This window comes from Choloepus didactylus, chromosome 2 (assembly GCF_015220235.1).
Source record: "Choloepus didactylus isolate mChoDid1 chromosome 2, mChoDid1.pri, whole genome shotgun sequence".
Classification (NCBI taxonomy): domain Eukaryota; kingdom Metazoa; phylum Chordata; class Mammalia; order Pilosa; family Megalonychidae; genus Choloepus; species Choloepus didactylus.
Window position 1 is genome coordinate 199,744,712 of NC_051308.1, and position 22,727 is coordinate 199,767,438.

Genomic DNA, 22,727 nt, shown 5'->3' on the forward strand with positions numbered 1-22,727 from the left:
CGTTACCGGAGCAACTCCCACCCCTTTTCAAACAACCTCCGCGCCCTCTCAGAACCAATCCAAGCCTTTAACCTCTACAGCTACCCCGCCCTCTAAACCGCCCGATATAAGCTTGTACTCTCCCCTAATAAACTCTCTTGGCTTCCTCACCCTCAAAGAAACGTGTCCCGCCTGTTTCTTCTCGCCGCCCTCCACACCTTGCACGCCACCGCCGGGGACCGGGCCCAGTCCCCCGCCTCGCCCTCGCCTCCGGGAAAGAGCCCCCGCCGCCGATACCCTCCGAGCAATCCCGAGAGCCTAGGATTTAGCAACCAGCCGCCACCCCCCCCCCCAGACGAATCAACTGCGACCGCATATGTATATTCCTTTATTAGTTTACCTCTTCTTTAATTACACTTTTGATAACATTTATAAATTTCTGTGGCTTAGTACTTTTTTAAATGTTGATGTTTTAAATTCAGTTTTATTGAGAGATATACATATACCATACAGTTATCCGTGGTGTGCAATCAACTGTTCACAGTAACATCATTTAGTTGTGCATTCATCACCCCAATCTATTTTTTAATTCAATTTTATTGACATATATTCACATACCATGCAGCCGTACAAAGCATACAATCAGTTGTTCACTGTACCATTATATAGTTGTGCGTTCGTCACCAAAATTAATTTTTGAACATTTTCATTGCCACACACACAAAAGTAATAAGAATAAAAATTAAAGTGAAAAAGAGCAATTAAAGTAAAAAAGAACACTGAGTGGTTTTATTGTTGTTGATTAGTCTTAAACATCTTTCATTCACACTTTTAAATGAGATTATAATCTTGTTGCTATTGTATAAAAATATACTTGACTTCAGTATATTGACCTTATTTCCAACCACCTTGCAATATATATTAATTTAAAAATGTATCCTAAGATTCCTTTGGCTTTTTTGCATACGCAATCACATTGTCTGTGAACAAAGAGAATTCTAGTTCTTCTTTTCTTGTTATCATACTTTTGTTTCTTTTTATTGCTTTATTTCACTGGCTCAGAATTCCAGTAAAATGTGGAAGTGAGTGATAGCAGTGAATGAAGTGACTATCTTATTCCTGATCTCAGAGGGACAGCGTCAACATTACACCACTTAGTATGACATTTGCTTTAGGTTTTCCAGATTGGATGTTCCCTTATACTCCTAGTATGCTGAGATTTTCTTTTAAATAAAAATGGTGGTTAAAGTTTAGGAAACAGTTTTTCCCCTTTATTCTGTTCAGATGGTGAATTATGTTGGTTTATTTTTGAATAATAAACCACACTTATCTATTGATGGATTTGACAATATTTTGTTTAGAGTTTTTGCATCTCTAAATTGCTTGCCATTTTCTTTCTCATAATGTCCTTGTCAGCTTTTGGTATCAGTGTTATGCTGGGCTCATAAAACAAGTTGGGGAGTATGCCTTCTTTTTCTGTTCTGAAAAAGTATGTACATAATTGTTATATTCTTCTTGAAAAGTTTGGAGGATTTCACCAATAAAGTCATCTGGCATAGGGTTTTCTTTGTTGTCATGGATTTAAATAGCAGAATATATGTGTGTATTTGTGTGTATGTGTGGTATATGTATAAATATGTATATATGGATATACACACACACATATATATGCATATATATGACTAGTTTTTTCAATGTCTTGTGTAAGTTTTATTGTTTTCTTTTTGTAGGGGTTGGATTTTTTATTTATATTTATAAATTCAATAGCATAAAATTATTCATGATAATTAGGATCTTTTATATATCTGTGTCCCCCTTTTCATTCCTGATATTAATAATTTGTGTCTAATCTCTTTTCCCTTGACCAGTTTTGCCAGGAAATTTATTGGTTTGTCAACTGAATCTCTTCTTACTTTGATGCTTTTACTTTAATGATTATTTTGTTTTTTGTTACAGACAAACCAGCTTTCTTTTAGTCAATTGTCATATGCTTTATCTTTGTGTTTTTATTTTCAACCTTTCTGTATCTTTTTAATTTTTAAATCCAATATGTATCCTTTTAAAAATGCATAATACAATTGTGGAAACAGAGATCTGATTAGTGATTAATAGGGGTTAGGTATGGGTGGTGGAAGTAGGTGGGTGTGATTAATAAGGGACAACGCAAGGTATCATGTGATGATGGAACTGTTCTGTATCTTAGCTATGATAAAATTGTATATGCTTACATGTGAATGAGTACAAGCGAAACTGGAGAAATTGAATAAGATCAGTCGAGTGTATCAGTGTCACAGTAGTCATGATAATTGTACAATAATGTTACAAGATACTGCCAGTGGGAGAAAATGGGCAAAGGATACAAGAAATCTTTCTCTGTTACTTTTACAACTATTTGTGAATCTACAATAATCTAAAAATACAAATTTTAAAATAAAAAAATGTATATACTGAAATAATTCTGTTTAAGCCTATTTTCTGTTTGTTCTGTTTATTGAATGTCTTTTCTTTTTACTTCTTTCTTTTGACTCAATTGTTTTTGTTATTTCATTTCTACCCCTTAATTAGGTAGAGTTACATGTTCCTTTACTGTTGTTGTTGTTTTTTTTTTTTTTTTTTTTTGGTGGTTGCCCTGAAAATCACAATATGCCTTCTTGATTTATGAAAGTCTAATATATTTATTTACATATTTATATTTTTATTTCTTCCAGGGTAATGAAGGACCTTACAACTATTTACTGTTCGTCTCTTTCCTAGCTTATATGTTATTTTTCTCATAAATTTTACTTTTGTATATAATTTAAACCTCATGAGATACTAATTTATAAGATGTCATTTCACTTTATAGCCATGTTTTATTTTTTTTGGTCATTCTTTATTTCCTTTCATCTCTGAGCTTCTGTCTCAGTTCATTACTTCTTTCTGAAGAATATCCTTCATAATTTCTTTGGTACAGGTCTTTTGGTGATAAATGAACTGGATTTTTATTTGTCCATAAATGTCTTTATCTTTGAGGGATATTTTTGCTGGATTTTAGAGTAATGTCTTCAAGCTTTTTGAAGATAGCATTGCATTTTCTTCTTGCTTCCTTAGTTTCAATTGTCAGTCTTATTGTTATTCCTTTGCAGGTAATCTGTTCTTTTCCACTGGCTCATTTCAATATCTTCTCTTATGTCTCTGTTTTCATATAGTTTCACTTTGATATGCCAAAGTGTGGTTTTCTTTATATTTGTGATACTTGGTGTCTGTGTGTTTTTCTTCAAATATATTCTCAGACAATATTTTTTCAAATATTATTTTTGCCCCTTTCTCTTCTCTCCTTCTGTGAATCCAGTTATACATTGTTAACCCTGTCACTCTATCCCTATTGTCTCTTTTTAATGTTTTCCATCCTTTTGACTTTCTGTGCCTCTTTAAAGATATTTCTTTTGCCCTCCTATTCCCTGAATCTGTCTTGAGTTGCTTGAAATCTGCTGATAAACCCATCTGTTACAGTCCTAATTTTTAGTTATTGTTTCTTTCAGTTAAATTTTTTCTATTTTTTCTTTTTAGTGGTTTCCAGTTCTCTGTTGATATTCTCAATCTATATTTTATTTTCTTAACCATATGAAGCATATTTAATGTCCCTGTCTGATAACCTGGATTTCTGGAACTTTTGTTGATCCATTTCCATTTTGTGTTATTTCTTCTTGGTTTTTAATCCTGTCTTTTTTTCTTATATATCTGATGCTCCAGTTTGCTAAAGCTGCCTGAATGCAATATACCAGAAATGGATTGGCTTTTCCAATGGGGATTTATTAAGTTGCAAATTTACAATTCTAAGACCATGAAAATGTCCAAATTAAGGCATCAAAGGGTAGATATCTTCTGTGAGCAAAAGCCAACGGCATCCAGGGTTCCTCTGTCATGTGGGAAGGCACATGGTGACATGTGCTGGTCCTTCTTCTCCTGGACACTAGTTTCAAAATGGGTTTCTCCAAAATGTCTCTGGGCTTTTGTCTCTCTTAGCTTCCCTGAGCTCTCCAAGTTTCATCTGTCTTTTATCTCATCAAAGAGGACTCCAGCAAGGGGATAAAGACTCACCTTGAATGGGCTGGGTTACATCTCTAATGGAAACAACGTAATCAAGAGGTCCCACCCACAATAGGTCTGCCCCCACAAGATTGGATTAGAAGAACATAGGCTTTTCTGGGGTGCATAATAGATTGAAACCAGCATACCTGGTCTCTTTTGATTAAATGCCAGACTTTGTATATAAAAATTTTAGAAATAATTTGAAGCCTTGGATGAGGATATTTCTTTTCAGACAGAATTTATGGTTGCATTAGCAGATTTCTGGGGACACTAGCAATTCTAGATCACCTTAATCCAAACATAATTTGAGATGATGCAAATCTGAGTTTTAGATCTTAGTTGGCTATCTTGTTTCAATTATCCCTTTACTTTTAGGGTGTATATTTTCAGGGTCCAGTCAGTTTATCAGGCTATTGTCTCTTCCCTCCAGACTTCCCCTCTCCTTCTGAAACCATGATACTCTCATTTTTATCCCTCTGTCTCATGAGCTTATCAAAAGCTGTGCTGAAGCTTCTCAGTCTCTCAGCTGCCTCTGTCAGAACTGACAGATTCCCATGAAGCAAAAGCATCCTCAAATGCCAGGCTCATCTCTCTGGATTTCCATCCTATAATGTTTTTACTCATGTTTGGTCTCCCATGTCTTCCAACAAAGTTTTTTCCAGTTGATTTTAGCAGGAGTTTTGTGTTTCGGCCACTTAATCTCCAAGATTATCCTGCTATGTTCTATTTACAACCTTTGTACATCTCATTCTTCTGTTTGGAGAACTCTACTTCCCCTACTCTCCTATGCCCAGTTAACACCCATTCATGCTATAGATCAGGTCCCACAGAGCTCTTCTTAGGGAAAGCCTTCCCTGACTCCTTGAGTAGATTAAATCTTGTTATTTTACACTCTTATAGCACTATCTACAATGCCTTTATTCTAGTAGTTTGTAATTATATGTCTGTTTTTGTGTTTATTTCATTTAATGTTTGTCTTCTCAGTAGTCCTTGAGGAAAAACGCTAATATCTGTTTTTTTTGTTTGTTTGTTTGTTTTCATTTCATCCCCAAGGTATGATCCAAAGTTGGTATTCAGTATTTCTTTCTAGCTGTACTTGAGATATATAGGTAGAGAGCAAAATGACTGAGATTTCAGTTGGATAAGAATATCAGAATTTTCATAGAGCTTTGGAATGGAAGAAGGATATAATTTATTTTTACTCTTATTTTTATGAATTTATTATAAAATATTTCATACGTATTGTGTATATAAGGTATTATATAATACACCCAGATGTACTCATCACTCTACTTAAGAAATAGACTACCAGTAGTCTACTGAGATATAAAGATATGTGTAGTCTGCCCAGCAATTCCTTTGGCTTTTAGATACTTGATATGGTCAAGTACATTTAACTTTTGTTTATTAATTTGTTTATTTAAGGAAATTTTTCTTTAAACTTTCAGATGATACAGCAGTGTTTGAGCTGATACAACTTGTTCCACCAGGTACTGTATGATAAATTCATAAGGTAATTGATATGGGAACCAGTTTCAACAGAAGGTTTTTTGAATATTAGATCTTTTCCCCTTCTTCCCAAATTAACAATGATGTTGAATTTCTATCATTGGTACACTATGTGTAAAATATCAATAAGCAAAGTAATATATACAGTGAGATTGGTATCAGTGGTATTTGAACACACTATCCTAAATTAAATAGATAGTCATTAAAAGTATGAAATAAACTGACATCATCCTAGGATATTTTGTGACATCAAAATTGACTTTTTAAATTTTTGTGACTTTTCTAAAATTATGTACTTTTGTTGATAAAGTAATCATATTTGTTTTTGCATGTTGTCTGTTATTTTGGAGTGGAGGGGAATAAAACTTCAACTACATAGTAAACATTACAGATCCCTGGTAGATACAGAGTTAAAATGTGGAGGTTAGTTTCATTTCTGTTGTTGATTTGTATGATTATGGAAGGAATCTGTCTTAAATCCTTGTATGAAAAATGGAGAGCTATGTTTTATTGAAAGCCAATAACCTGAAAATTTTGAATATTACTTATGTATTCAATTTAGGTAGTTGCAAATTCTAGAAATGTCTAAATATTTTTCAAAATGTAACCAAATATCTTATAACAACAGACAGAAAAAGACTATTTTTAAAGACATTTTTTTCCCTAGGAGCCCATAGGTAATCACTGAATTTATATGAATTGGCAATATGTAGTATATTTCTGAGTGATGAAATGTGTTAATCTACTTAACATGCCTTTAGTTTAATTTTTCTTTTATAGAAAAAAAATACATGACCCTGAAACAGGTATTTCAATAAGGCATCAGGAAAAATATGTATTGTACTTAATGATTTTGTTTCTAAATAGAATATTTTGTTATAATTTGAATCATAGGATATCTTTCTTGTAGTGGGTGAAATACTGTCTACATATGATGAAAACACAAGAGATTTCATGTTTCCGGGTCCAAATCAAATTTCTGGACACCATGATTCAAACCGCCAGGTTACCATGAGGAGGATTTCTGGCCTTCGAGTAAGTGCTTATTATTTTCTGAATCAATTTGTGATGCAGGAAAATTGTTGAAAACTACCACATAACCCTGAAGTGTGAAGAACTAATTCAGAGTTTAATTTGGTATAAAATTTAATTGTTTTGTAAAATTATGACCATATTTCAAACATACAGAACTCTCAATGACAGTAATTTAACAAAACCCATGCATCTACCATCCAAAACTAACATTGTTATTTTTGCCTTGTATTCCTTGAAGTTTTCTTTATGCTCTGTCTTTTCTTTTTCTTTCTTTTTCTCTCCTCAAACGAATGCCAAGCAATAACTTTAAAAGGTGCTCAATCTCATTAGCATCTAGGGAAATCCAAATTAAAACAACCATATGGTTTCATTGTTTTAGTCCTACAATTGGCAAAATTTAATAAATCTGAAAATATCAAAGTTGTGAAAAATGGAAACTCTTGCATGCTGCTATACCTTGTAAATTGGAACACCACAATTCAGAGTTATTTGATAAAGGCAAAGATGCTTATAGCTTGTGACTTTCTGGGTTTATATCTTGGGATCTTGGAGATGTATTCTCTCTGGTGCACTAAGAGTCTTCTTGAGCATTTGTTCATAATAGCAAAAACTGGAAACAATTAAAATGTCCATTAGTAGGCATTTGGAAACTTAACTGTGATATGTTCATGTAATGGAAATGTATGTTCATATACCTAAAAGTGAAAGCTGAGTTGAATGACAGCTGACTCTCCCTTCCTTTCTTACAATGTCCTTAAACTTCAGTTGGATGAATTCAAATTATTTTCATCCCTGAAAATAAGTTTTTCACTCAGAGAAGCTGAGAGAAGCCTCTGTTGTTTTGAAGGAAGAAAAAACAAGAGCTGAAAAAGTTGAAAAGATAGAAATTATTTTGAAAAACATTTTTTACAAATTTTATGAATTTTCTATGGTAATCTGAATGAGGAAAGTAAAGTTATCTGTGACTCATTATGGTGAATTAAGTAATTATCCCATGGGCCTAGTTTTTTTACATGCTCAATTCTATGAAATAGCAATTTTGGTTCGCTGAAAGTAGAAAAGTTGACTAACTTACATACCTTTGAAAATATGCCTCATTAGGAATATTTTTGGTGAACAATTAGCCAGCTCCTACACTCACAAAAGTCATCAAAGAGTATTTCAGAAACTGTCTAGAAACCTGCAGTGAAAAACTAATTGAATTTTAAAATTACAGTCTCTTTAAAGTCATTTGAAATTCTGTATTATACCAAGATAGCAATATAAACTCAAGAGTATGGACCATTAATAGGAATCTATCATTCATCATTTCATTTGAGTTACTTTTGCATATAAAAGGTAGATGTTAGATTACTAAGGTAAAAAAGATATTAAAAAGTGGAGCTCTGGTAAAGGTGGTATGAAGTCAACAACTCCTCTCCATACAAAGCAAGCATAAAACTGGACAAAATTCTCACAAACAGCCTCAGAGCACTGGAAACTGGACAAAGTCAGACAACAAATTAAGAAGTGTTTATGCTTCCCAAACTGCTGAAGCTTTGGTTAAAAATGGCAAGAGTGAGTGGCCTTCTCACCTGGGGCTGTTCCTATATTTTGCTTGGTCAGTGATAATCTTTGCTTTGCCTGTCTGTGGGCAAAGATGAGCAGCTTTGCTAATGGAGAGCACAGAATCAGTTTTGGAAAGGAGGACAAAGTCAGTGGCTTTGTCAGCTAGAAGTAGCCAGTTTAGTTGGAAATGGATAAGGGTATCCTACAATTTTGCCAGGCCAATTGCAGTTCCAATTGGAGTGAACTTAAAACCAGCCAGAAAGTTGGTAAGAAATTCCTGGAAGTGAGGGAGCAATCAGTGGACTGAGATAAGTCTTCCACACTTTCTTGGCTGACTGGGAAACTGCATGTGTAGGAAAGACAGTTAGAACCCAGCAAATAGTGAAAGCCAAGGGAGACTGTAGAACTGGCTGTAACTTTGAAGTAATTTGCCACCCACAAACAGATAATTAGCAGAGGATGGAACTCATACAGGTTCACTGGATGACCACTAAGCTGTGTATATATAGGAGAGCCCTAGAAAGAACAGAAGAATGAAAAAGACATTGTACATATATAAACTGAATAACGAAATGGCAGTTTTAAATCCAGCCACATCAATAATTATACTAAATATGAATGGATAAAATGCAACAATCAAAAGGCAGAGATTATCAGATACGATTTTAAAAAAAAAAGGAAGATCCAATTGTATGCTTTCTACAAGAGACACACCTCAGATTCAAAGTTGCAAATAGGTTGAATAGAAAAGAATGAGAAACAATGTATCATGATAATTGTAACCGTAAGAGAGCTTGAGTGGCTATATTCAATATCAGGCAGAATAGGCTTTAAGAAAATGAATCTTACTAGATAAAAGAGGGACATTTTGTAATGATAAATACATTATAAATATAGATCAATTATAAATATATAGGCACTTAATAACAGAGCCCCATATATGATGTAAATAATGACATTATTGAAACAAGAATTAGATAAATATTGTAGTTGGAAATTACAATGCTATTTTCTCAGTAATTGATACATTAACTAGACAGAACATTAAGAATTCAGAAGATATTAATTAAAGTTTCAACTAGCCTCTCTCATATATTTAGAACATTCCACCCAAAAATAGCAGAATACACATTCTTTTCAAATATATATGGAACATTTTCCAGGGTACACCCTATGCTAAGCCATAAAAAAGTCCCAGTAAATTTAAGAGGTTTGAAATCTTACTAAATCTGTTTTCCAACCACAAAGGAATTAAATAATAAATAAAAAATGGATGGGAAATTCACAAACATTTGGATATTAGCATAATTTCTAAATCATGTGTGGGTCAAAGAAGAATTCATAAGAAAAGTTAGGAAATCTCTTGAATTGAATGAAAATACAGTCACAACATGTAAAGATGAATATAGTGTAGTGAGTCCATGCATACAAGGAGATTTATATGTTTAAATTCCTGTGTTAGAAAGGAAGAAAGATCTGAAATCGTTAATATATAAGCTTCTATTTCAAGAAGCTAGAAAAAGAAGAGCAAATAAAGCTCAAAGTAAGTAGAAGGAAGGAAAAGTATAAATCAGAATGAAATCAAATAGAAAACAGGAAAAAATAGAGATAGTTACTGAAACCTAAAGTCTCATTTTTTAAAAGAGGAACACAACAGATGACTTTAGCTAGACTGAACAAGAGATAAAGAAGTAGGACACAGATTACCAAAGTAGGATTGAAAGAAGTGACACCACTACTGACTCTTTAGAAATATAAAGGATTATAAAGGAAAGGCATGAACGACTTCATGTCAACTAATTGGAGAACTTAAATGAAATGGATATATTCTGAAAAAAAAAAAGAAGAAATAAAATATCTGAATAGATGCTTTATTAAGTAAAGAAATTGAATTATTAATTTAAAATCTGCCCACACACAAAAAAGGCATCAGCCCAGACAACCATTTAAGGAATAAATAGTACCAATACCTTTTCTACAAAATGCTTTCAGAAAATAGAAGTGAATATTTTCTAGTTTGTTGTTTTGAGGCCAGTATTACCCTGATACCATAAGCAAATAGACTTTACAAGAAAATCACAGGACAATATCTTTCACATAGATTAAAAAATCATTAAAATATTAGTAAATCCAATCCAGTCACATATGAAATACATGTATTTCTTTATAGCATGTCCAAGTGTGGTTTACCTCAGGAACACAAGGATTGTTTTAACATCCAAATATCAATTAGTGTAATATATCCCTATCAGTAGTATAAAGGACAAAAAACATGATTATTTCATTAAATGCATAGCATTCATTTGACAAAATCCAACACCCATTCATGTTTTAAGAAAGGTAACTTACTCAACCTGATAATGGTCATCTACAAAAAACCTATAGCTATCATCATATTTAATGGTGAAGGACTGAATGCTTTTCTATTAAGATTGGCAACAAGGCAAGAATGTCCATTTCACCACTTCTGTTCAAAATTGTAGTGGAAGGCCTAACCAGTAGCGTAAGGCAAGTAGAAGAGATTAAAAGCATATAGATTAGAAAGGAAGAAGTCAAACTCTTTATTCATAGATCTTGTGTGTAGAAAATCCTGAGGATGCTGCATAAAACTACTACAGCAGTACATGAGTTTAGCAAGGTTGCAGGATACAAGATCAATATATAAAATCATTTTTTTCTGTATTCTAGCAATGTACAATCCATAAATGAAGACAGTTCCATTTACACCATCATCAAAAAGAGTATAATACCAAGGAATACATTTAATGAAAGAAGTAGAAGATACATACACTGAAAACCACAAAACATTGCTGAGAGAAATTAAAGAACTCAAAAATTGGAGAGATATACCATGTTCATAGATTGGATAACATTTTTTAAATGGAAGTTCTTTCCAGTATTGATCTAATAGATTCAAAGCAACCCTTATTAAAATCCCAGCAGGTTTTTTGTCTGATTTGGAAGTTAATCTGAAAATTAAATGTAAACAAATGCAAAGGACCTAGGATAGCCAAAGCAGTTTGCAAAGAAAGAACAAAGTTGAAATATGTATATTACCTGATTTCACAACTTACCATAAAGCTACAATAAATCAAGATAGTGTGGTATTTGCATAAGGGTAGATATATAAATCAATGAAACAGAATAGAGGGTCCAGAAATAAAATTTCAAATTTATAGTCAATTGATTTTGAAGAAAACTGTGAAGGTAATTAAATGGGGTAATTCAGTGGTGCTGGGACAAATGGATACATGCAAAAAAAAAAAAAAATGAACTAAAACTCTTACCTCATAAGACACAAAAATTAACTTCATATGGATCATAAACTTAAATGTAGGAGCTGAAAGTATAAAAACTTTTTGGAGAAAACATGAGACAATCTTTGTTATTTTTGGTTAGGCATACATTTCTTAGGTATCCCAAAAGCATAATTTATAGAAGAAAAAAAGTGATAAATTGGATTTCTTCCAAATTTAAAACTTTTATTCTTCAAAAGTCACCATTAAGAAAATGAAAAGACATGAGAGAAATGAGAAAAAGTTTGCAAATCATTTATCTGATAAAGGACTTGTATCCAGAATCTATTAAAGAAAAACCTGTAACTCAATAATGAGATAAATACCTAAGAACTATTTGGCCTTAACTTTGAATAGACACTTCAACAAAGATACATAAATGGCAAATAAGTATGTGAAAAGATGCTTATTGATTAGGAAAATGGAAATTAAAACCACAATGAGATATCAGTATCCATACAGTAGAAAGTCTGTAAACCAGGAGACTGATAGTACCAAGTGTTGAAGAAGATGTGGAGAAACTGGAACCTACTGGTGGAAATGTAAATTGGTACATCGGCTTTGTAAAATGTTTGGCAGTTTCTTAAAAATCTAAACATATGGCATACAACCAAGTAATTTTTCTTATAGTTATCTACCCAGGTCAAATGAAAATTCTAGTCTGCATAAAGACTCGTAATCAGTTCTTTACCCACTGGCGAATGGAAGAGCAAAATGTAGTATATTTATACAATGGTATAGTACTCAACAATAAAATGGAATAAATACTGATACATAGAATAACATGGATAAACCTCAAAACCATCATGCTAAATGAAAGAAATTGGATGCATAAGACCACATAATTTGTTAAAAAAAAAAAAAGGGCAAATTTATAAAGTAGACCGTTGCTTCCCAGTGGGCGAAGGTTGAAGCAGGTATTTACTACCTGGGAGGGCACAAGGGAACCTTTTGTGGCAATGCAAGTGTTTTAAAACTGGATTTTTAAACTTGTCAATCTGTGAACAATTAAAATGTGTTAATTTTATGATATGCCAATTATGCCTCAATAAAGCTGTTAATAAAAGAAAAATTATATGTAAAAGGAAGTAAATTTTTATTCTCATCTTGCTCTTATCTAATTTATCTCTAGGAGTTGGTTCTGGGATAGGAAGAGAGATCCTCTAAAGAAAATGTCTAATACCTTACATAATACCTGGAAAATAATGATGGCTTTTTAATATAATTATTTATTGAATGACTAATAAATGTACTTGTATGAATATAATTCTACCATATGTTGTTTACCGTTGTATTTACAGCTTTATCTCATTTTGTGCAATATTCCATGTAGAAGAAAGTTAAAACTGGAGAATGTCAGCATACCTGGATTTGAATCTCAAGTTTATTTGTGATAATGAGCATTAAGATATGCTCAGTGAGCCTTGATTCTTGAAGATGATTGTGTAACTATATAGCTTTTACGGTGTGACTGTGTGGTTGTGGAAACCTGGTGACTGACACCCTTTATCCAGTGTATGGACAGATGAGTAAGAAAATAAAGACAATAAATAAATAAATAAATAAATAATAGGGGTGATAAAGGGGTTGGGGATGTTTTGTGTGTTCCTTTTTATTTTTATTTTTTTCTTATTTTTATTTATCTATTTTTGGAGTAATGAAAATGTTCAGAATTGATTAAGGTGATGAATGCACAAGTATATGATGATACCATGAACCATTGATTGTACACCCTGGATGATTATCTGGTATGTGAATATATCTCAATGAAATTGCATAAAAAATTAAAAACAAATTAAAAAAGATATACTCAATGACTTTGACTCTTTTAGTGTTTGAGACTAGTAATAATACCACTTCTTGCATGTTTATATTATTTGAGCTTTAACCAAATATGTGAAAGACTCAGTGCTGTTGTAAATGCAATGGTTTATTTAGGTACACATAACTAAAAGTTGAAAAGGATGACAGTATAAGCTCACCTGACATGAGAAACTCCTGAATTGAGGAGTTTTTTTTTACCCTGGTAAGCAACAGTCCACTCTTTGTCCTAATTCTTATGGTTCTGCATAGTCTTCTGTCTGAATCCCAGGCTATCCTTTAAATGTAATAATTTTATGTAGCTTAGAACTGAGTTCTTGAACCCTTCACTGTGGCAAGCATTCAGTTCACATCTGGGATTGAATCCTGGCACTATCATCAACTAGCTGAGTGACCTTGGGCAAAGCACCATAACCTAGAGATACCAGAGGGCTGTTAGGTAGACTATTGTTACCTCACAAATGGTTATAGCACTACCTGGCACCTAAAAAGGACTCAATAAATGTTAACAATTTAATGATGGCAGTGGACATCATTGTGGGTATGTTGATTGTGGTGGTTATGATGATAATGGTATCTCCTCTTATAGACTGCAAGCTTTCTCAAATTTGAATTCCTAATTCTTAGCAGAGTACCTTTCCTTGGGTACCTAACCAATAAATGATTCTTGAATTAATTGAATGAATGAATTGCATCTTATTGTGGGCTTACTTTTTTTTTTTTTATTAAATTCAGTTTTATTGAAATACATTCACACACCATACAATCATCCATGGTATACAATCCACTGTCCACACTATGATAACATAGTTATGCATTCATCACCACAATCTATCTCTGAGCATTTTTCTTACATCAGAACAAGAATAAAAAATAAAAGTGAAAAAAGAACACCCAAATCATTCCCCCCCCATCCCAACCCATTTGTCCTTTAGTTTTTATCCCTGTTTTTCTACTCATCCATACACTAGATAAAGGGGGTGTGATCCACAAGGTCTTCACAATCACACTGTCACCCCTTGTAATCTACATTATTATATAATCGTCTTCAGGAGTCCAGACTGCTGGGTTGGAGTTTGGTAGTTTCAGGTATTTACTTCTAGCTATTCCAATATATTAAAACCTAAGAGGTGTTATCTATATAGTGCATAAGAATGTCCACCAGTGACCTCTTGACTCCATTTGAAATCTCTCAGCCACTGAAACTATTTCGTCTCATTTTGCATCCCCCTTTTGGTCAAGAAGATACTCTCAGTCCCACGATGCCGGGTCCACATTCATCCCCAGGAGTCGTATTCTGCATTGTCAGGGAGATTTACAACCCTGGGAGTCGGGTCCCACGTAGGGGGGCAGCGAGTTCACCTGTCGAGATGGCTTAGTTAGAGAGGGAGAGAGCCACATCTGAGCAACAAAGAGGTACTTAGGGGGAGACTCTTAGGCACAATTATATGCAAGTTTAGCCTCTCCTTTGCAGTAACAAGCTTCATAAGGGCAAGTCCCATGATCGGGGGCTCAGCACATCAAATGTGGGCTTACTTTTGATATGGTTTTCGAGAGGTCAGTAAAAATAATGGCTAAAAAATTGAGTGCTTACTAAGTGACTGGCAATGTATGGGGAGAAGTAAAGTGATAAGTTGCAGTCCAAGCTGTGGTGGTTTTAAAGTCTGTCTACAAATTCTTTGAAATTCCTCTCTTCAGAAGGTAGAGCTTATCACCTCCACTTAAGTATGGTCTGTACTTAGCGACTGTAACAGATAAGAGGTGATAAAGTGACATTGTTACACTTTTGTGACCCGGTCATTAAAAAGCATTGCAGCTTCTTCCTTGCTCTTGCTTTTGAATGATTTAGTCTGGGGGAAGCCAACTGCTAGGTGTGTGATCACTCATGTAGCTCTATGGAGAGGGCAGAATATGGAAGGGCTTTGGGAGAGTGTGAAAGCTTGGAAAGTTTTGAAGAATCTGTCATGAGTGTTTGCAAGAACATAAAGAAAATGTTAATGGAAAGTTACTAGGTAGTGGCAGAAAGTTGAGCAATACTGTAGCTTGCCATACTGAAATGGATGGTCTGGCTAAGGAGACTTTAAGACAGAGTGTTAGAGGGACTGCCTGGGTTCTTCTTGGTGCTTATAGCAAAATATGACAAGAAAGAGATACACAGAAGAAAGGCTGCTAAATAAAAAGGAGTCAGATTTGAAGCTTATTATAAAGCCACAGTAGTCAAAACAGCGTGGTACTGGCACAAAGATAGACATATTGAGCAATGGAATCAAATTGAGAATTCAGAGATAGATCCCCAGATCTAAGGTCGACTGATCTTTGATAAGGCCCCCAAAGCCAGTGAACTGAGACATAACAGTCTTTTCAACAAATGGGGCTGGGAGAGTTGGATATCCATATACAAATGAATGAAAGAGAGCCCCTACCTCACACCCTACACAAAAATTAACTCAAAATGGGTTAAAGACCTCAACATAAAAGACAGTATGAAACTCCTAGAAAATAATGTTGGGAAGCATCTTCAAGACCTTGTATTAGGTGATCACTTCCTAGACCTTACACTGAAAGTACATGCAACAAAAGAAAAAATAGATAAATGGGAACTCTGCAAACTTAGAAGTTTCTGTACCTCAAAGGAATTTATCAAAAAGGTGAAGAAGCAGCCAACTCAATGGGAAAACATTTTTGGAAACCATGTATCTGATAAAAGACTGAAATCTTGCATATATAAAGAAATCCTGCAACTTAATGACAATAGTACAGACAGCCCAATTATAAAATGGGCAAAAGATATGAAAAGACAGTTCTCTGAAGACAAAATACAAATGGCCAGAAAACACATGAAAAAATGTTCAGGTTCACTAGCTATTAGGGAGATGCAAATTAAGACCACAATGAGATACCATCTCACACCAATTAGAATGGCTGCCATTAGACAAACAGGTAATTACAAATGCTGGAGAGAATATGGAGGAATTGGAACTGTTATTCATTGTTGGTCGGACTGTTTAATGGTTCAGCCACTCTGAAAGACATTCTGACAGTTCCTTAGAAAACTAAATACAGAGTTACCCTTCAATCCAGCAATCACACTTCTTGGTATATACCTGGAAGATCTGAAAGCAGTGACACAGACAGACATCTGCACGCCAATGTTCATAGCAGCATTATTCACAATTGCCAAGAGATGGAAACAACCCAATGTCCTTCAACAGATGAGTGGATAAATAAAATGTGGTATATACACATGATGGAATACTATGCGGCGGTAAGAAGGAACGATGTCATGAGACATATGACAAGATGGATGAATCTTGAACACATAATGCTGAGTGAAATAAGCTAGGCATAAAAAGAGAAATATATGCTACCACTAATGTGAACATTGAAAAATGTAAAATAAATGGTTTATAATGTAGAATGTAGGAGACCTAGCGATAGATAGCAATTAGTGAAGGAGGAATGATAATCTAATAAGAACAGATAAATTATCATGGGTAAATTTAATGTTCTGGGAATGCCCAGGAATGACTATGGTTTGTTAATTTCTGGTGGGTATGGCAGGAACAAGTTCACAGAAATGTTATCTTAGGTTATCTGTCTGTCTTATTCCTTTGCTAGGTTATAGTCTATATTTTCTTGGGGTAGAGTAGGAACATGTTGGATGCAATGTAGTTATTTTAGGTTAGGTGTCTTTTTCTTATTCCCTTGTTTTGGTTTGCTTGAAATTTTTTTTATTGTATGGTTTTTAAATTTTTTTGATATAGTTAATAATTTAAAAAAAAGTGAAGAAAATATGCATAGCCCCCCCCCCCCCCCCGAGGAGCTAGAGGAAATTGCAGAGGTGTTGGGCTTCCCCACCTGGATGATTGCAGATGTACTCACAAACATTGAGGACTGGCGGTTTGATGTTCCGAATCCTCTATCATGGGACCTGCACTTGGGAAGCCTCTTGCCACAAAGGAGAGGAGAGGCATGCTTATAATTGTGCCTAAGAGTCTCCCGAGTGCCTCTTTGTTGCTCATATGTGGCCCTCTCTCTCTAGCTAAGCCAACTTGGCAGGTGAAATAACTTCCCTCCCCCCTACATGGGATCTGACACCCAGGGGTGTAAATCTCCCTTGCAACATGGACTATGACTCCCAGGGAGGAATCTAGACCCGGCATCGTGGAATAGAGAACATCTTGACCAAAAGGGGGATGTGAAATGAAATGAAAGTTTCAGTGGCTGAGAGATTCCAAAAGGAGCCAAGAAGTCACTCTGGTGGACATTCTTATGCACAATATAGATAATTCTTTTTAGGTTTTAATGAATTGGAATAGCTAGTAGTAAATATGTGAAGCTATCAAACTACAACCCTGTAACCTTGAATCTTGACGACTGTATAACAACAGAGCTTACAAGGGGTGAAAATGTGATTGTGAAAGCCATGTGGATCACACGCCCCTTTATCCAGTATATGGATGGATGAGTAGAAAAATGTGGGCAAAAAAAAAAAAAAAAAACTAAAGGAAAAGTAGGGCATGGGGGGAGACAATTTGGGTGTTCCGTTTTTACTCCTAACTTTTTATTCTTGTTTTCACTTTTTCTGGTACAAGGAAAATGTTAAAAAAAAAAAAATAGATCGGGGTGATGAATGAACAACTATATGATGGTAATGTGATCAATGGATTATATACTTTGAATGATTGTATGATATGTGAATAAATCTTAATAAAAAATAGGGTAAAAAAAGCTGATTTGAGAATCTAACTATCCAAGACATTAAATGTAAATCAGTAACATCTTCTCACTAATTTTTACTGTTTTGAAAAATATTGTTTTTCATAAAAATATTGTCTATGTTAAAAAATACATATATTTTTATCCTTGAATATCTGTTCTTTCATATTGTTTCCTTTGGATAAATTTCTAGAATTAAAATGCTGAGTCAAAAGAAAAAAAAAAAGAAAGAAAGGAGTCGGAACCTGTTGGTTTTGAGGACTCCTAGCCTCTGCAGGTATCAAATAATACTAAAATTAAGAAATGACTTGTGAGCAAAGGTCATTCCAGGGCACTTTCAGGAAATTGTGTTCCAAAGCTGAAACCAAGGGTGTAACTGTAGAAGAATCCAAGATGGTGTTTCAGAAAATCATTTACTCAAACATAGAGTTTCTAAGACTTTAAAGACATTTTCCTCCAGCAATCTCAGCAGAAGCCCAATATAGAGAAGGATGTGGCTTTTGTCTAAAGAAGTAAACTCAGAATTCACATGAGATGCAAAAAAGTTTTTTAAGCAAATCATATTGGTAGAAATACTTCCAACTTGATCTGAAGTGGAGAGAGACATTACACAATGAAAAGGCTTTTGGATCCCCAAAATTCTATTGACCAGACCCAGGGCTCAAAACACTATGCATCTCCACACATAGTCTATGTCTTATTGCAAAGGAATGATGATTCAAAGGGCCAAACCAAGTACACAGGGGGTGGAGCCAAGAACCATGGATAGTCATTTCTGTGCAGGAGTAGGACGACGTCTTAATCAAGGAACTTCCAGCATATTCCTGGCTTGATTTCAGAAGTGCTGTGAACCTGTGATTCTTGTGTGCCTCCTATTTTCTTCATTTATGAACAGTAATGTTTGTCGAGATTGTCCTGTACCTGTCTCACAAGTGTACATTGGGTATGTGTGGGGCAGATAACTTGTCTCTTTAGTTCATAGGTCTTCTAGGAGCTGCACTTAATGAACTAAACCTGAGGAGCCTTATCTTTACTTGGATTTGATTTAGAAGTCAAAATTCTTGATTTCAATCTGAATGTAACTAATTTGTCATCAGAGGATGGAATTTGGTGCTTTGAAAACACATCTGCAAATTTTTTTATACTTCTCCATTAAAAAGGTAGCCTAGCCCCCTTCTCCTTGAGTATGGGCTATCCTTAATACATTTTGGCTCTCTCCTTGCTTTGCTCCTGGATCATTCACCTTGGGGGAATTAGTTGCCTTATCATAGATACATACAAGCAGTCGTATGGAGAGGTTCTGGTGATGAGAATATAACTCCTCTTGCCAACAGCTAGCAAGCAACTGAGGTCTCCAGCCAATAGCCATGTGAATGAGCCTTCTTGGGAAGTGGATTCTTCAGCCCCAGTCTAACATCTGATGACTATAGCCCTAACTGACATCTCAACTGCAATGTCATGAGAGTCCCTGAACCAGAATCACCCAGCTAAGCCTCTCCAAGGTTTCTGATTCATTGAAACTATATGAAATAATAAATGTTTACTTCTGTATTAAGCTGCTAAATTTTGGGATAAAATGTTATACAGCAATAGATAGCTAACACACGGGCATAGTAAACTTAATAAAAGACATGTTTGCAGAAAAACAATAGTACAATCAATTCTTGGACAACTCAGAAGATTTATTTTTTTGTAAGGTGTTTGTAGGTCAAAGGCTGGGTTGATAGAGGCCAATGTAGGCACCTTTGGTGAATGTCTGGCTTCTACTACATTACAGTGAAGCCCTACTGGGTACAGATGATGTGTTTCAGTGAATGCATAATTTGTGTGCTCTAAATATTTTCTCAAGGAGTTTGTGACTATCCCTTGAACTTTGCTGTCTGTATTCTCTTATCTCAAAATAGCATTTAAATTGCTGACTGAAATGTTGCTATAAATGGAAACCTGATTTTTTCATGCATCTGAATATAAGCTACATTATGGGGAGAATGTTGGAAGAATTGATAGAGACCCGTTTCTCCTCTGTTTTCAGGAACTGCATACCTTGGAGCTGTGTGTTTTGGTTTTTTTTTATACATGAGGTTTTCCAAAGTATTTCTTGATTATGTAATTACATATATCATAAGTTGTAAAAATGAACAGAGTAGAAACCCATTAATATGTTCATATTTTTATGGTTATAATAATAGGATAGGTTAAACATCTTAAGAAAAATTTGACAGGGAAATTCTTGAAAATGAAAACTAACCTATTAATTATTCCTTAAAAGTAATATAGTCATCCAGAAGTGAATCATCAGCAATAAAACTGTTTCTTGCTAACATTTAACATTACTATTTCGACTTTCTCTTTAATAATGAGAACTAACACACCACACAGTTGAACTTAGGCAAGTGTTTGTGACTTTAGGTCTCGTTTTCATTACTAGTAATTATCTCACTAAATGGAGGAATCTAATAATGTCCTCTTTTTCCTCCTCAGGGAATTGCTCCAAAGCTGGAATTTTCTACAACCTCAGTGATTACTGAATGTCTGATAAGTTCAAGGAAGTGCCGCACTCAGGTTAAAATTATTTAAAGTAGTTAATGGTTTAATTTATTTGTTCTTGTTTATGTCTTTTTAGCAAGCATTGTCCTATTTTGTCTGTAGCTCTTTTCAATTTTTTTTTTTTTTTTTTTTTTTTTTTTTTTTTTTGCCAATCTTAAAATGACTGTCATAGGTATTTAACAGTTTGGTTACATCTTTAAAAAATGTGAGAATGAAAAGCTTGGTACATGATGGGGGTGCCGTATTATTTTTCCTACTTCATGGACTTTTTTATGCAAAGAAATCAGGCTGCCAGATTGGAGGTTTCTATAAATCTTACGGAAGTTAAAGTTTACTGCGTACAAAACATACATTTTTAGCAAATGTAATGTATTGGAGTTTAGTGAATTTAGTTTCTTGATTGTCTCTAGTTCCTTAAGAGATTGGTGCTTGGTTTTGTGGCCATACTGGTACTGTGAGATCAAGGGAAGCTTGGAAACTCCAGATTTAGTATCTTTATGTTTGTGAAAACTGCCTGTTTTCAACTGAGATATCTAGATCTAATATTCAGTTCTTACTGAGTTACCAGGATCACCTGGCTACTTTGGCCATAGGTGTATAATGTCTAGGTGTCACTCATGTACAATTGCATTGTGACCTCTCTGTGATGAAGTCAGTAATATGTAAGGCCTGGCCAGCCCAAAATGCCAGACATGGTCTTATCATGGATGAAGTGCAGTGTTAAGTTACTGCTGTATCAACTTTAGAGTAAATTTGCTGAGGATGATAACCGTGACTTAAGCCAAGAAAGGTAAAATATAGTTACAGCATTATTGAAGGGATCATTCTTACTTTGTTTAGCAAGATGTTTGGTATTTCATGGTCAGGCTGTAGTTATTTATCTTTTAAATGCAAGCTGAAACACAGCTTTTGAGACATCTAAAAAACTATGCCTGCCAAATGAGGATATGTTACTTGTTTTTGAGATGTGCGCTTGTAAACATTTGTAAATTGTTAGCGAATGTTTTGCCTGGACCTAGACATTTTTTTCCCTCCACACTTGAAGTAGGCCCTTTTAATGGATGGGTGAAGTCCTTTTTTGTTCTTATCTTTTTATCTGAAGTGTAGCATACATAGAGGAAAGTGCACACATTCTTAAGTGCACAGCTTGATGAAAGAGCCCTTTATAAATGTAAATCTGTTACCCCATTAGTAGTTTCATTGTACTTAGGTACTAACATTTTCCTATGTAAAATGTTGGCAAGACTCCTCCACTTCTCTCTTTAAACTTGGTATTTCAGTGTTTGCCTTTGCTGTTTATTGAACAGAGATGTAGGAGTATAGGCTTTGGGGTCAAATAGTGGTTACAAAATCAGAATCAGCTTTAGAATCAGATAGGTTCAAATTCTGTCTCTGCTACTTACAGTATGACTGGGCAAGTTTTTAAATTTCTTAGCCTCAGGTTCTTCATCTGTAAAACTGATGTAATAATTGTTATTACCTCATAAAGCTATTGTGAAGATTAAATGAAAGAATATCTGCAAAGTGCCTGGCATATATATCATATAAAATCAGTGAATTTTGTGGCTGTTATTTTTATAAGCAGGATGTCTAGTTGGATGAGGTTATTTTTATTACTTTTTAAAATTAAGATAATTTGGGGAGGGATAGAAGACAATAGCTGAAGTATAAGGTAGAAAATGTTATCTAGTAGGCCCAGCAAAGTGCATATTTTACATTAAAATTCTGAATGTTAAACAGTTCTTGACCTTATTTGAGAAGCAGATAAATCACCTTTTCCCTAGTGAATATTAGTTAGAATTAAAATTATAATGGCTATAAAGCAGCATTTTCAGGTTCAAATTTAAGAATAAAACAAAATATTTTTATTTTTGAGAGGAGTGATTGAAATAAACTTTATAAAATTGTTCAGGTTTACAAATACCTATGATGATCTTTATTCCTTTTGGCACTTTTAAGCTAGGATATTTTGTCACCAATTGAGTGGGCTAAAAATTTAACCATATTTTTGCGATTTCCTGTAATAAAACTTGTTTGCTTTTCAAATCAATTATGTTTGCATACTGTAAAATGGAATTTATAATTAAATAAATAGCAATAGTAGATGTTACTAACATTAATTTGTTAAAGTGCTGTGTCAGGTAGCTTTTACTGTGTTACAAACCATGCTTGAACTTAGTGACTTAGAACAGTAAATGTGTC

The 22,727-nt window shown here is 34.2% G+C and overlaps 1 protein-coding gene across 3 annotated transcripts in view; it reads left to right on the top strand.

The window, feature by feature from the left end:
* The window catches only part of SPATA6 (spermatogenesis associated 6), a 162,868-nt gene that overhangs the window by 63,675 nt on the left and 76,466 nt on the right, over positions 1–22,727 (top strand). For all 3 annotated transcript variants that reach the window (XM_037827273.1, XM_037827274.1, XM_037827275.1), the window contains exons 4-6: positions 5,499–5,540; positions 6,470–6,594; positions 20,460–20,540. In XM_037827273.1, the coding sequence (XP_037683201.1) occupies positions 5,499–5,540; positions 6,470–6,594; positions 20,460–20,540 (248 nt within the window). The remainder of the gene's footprint in view (positions 1–5,498; positions 5,541–6,469; positions 6,595–20,459; positions 20,541–22,727) is intronic.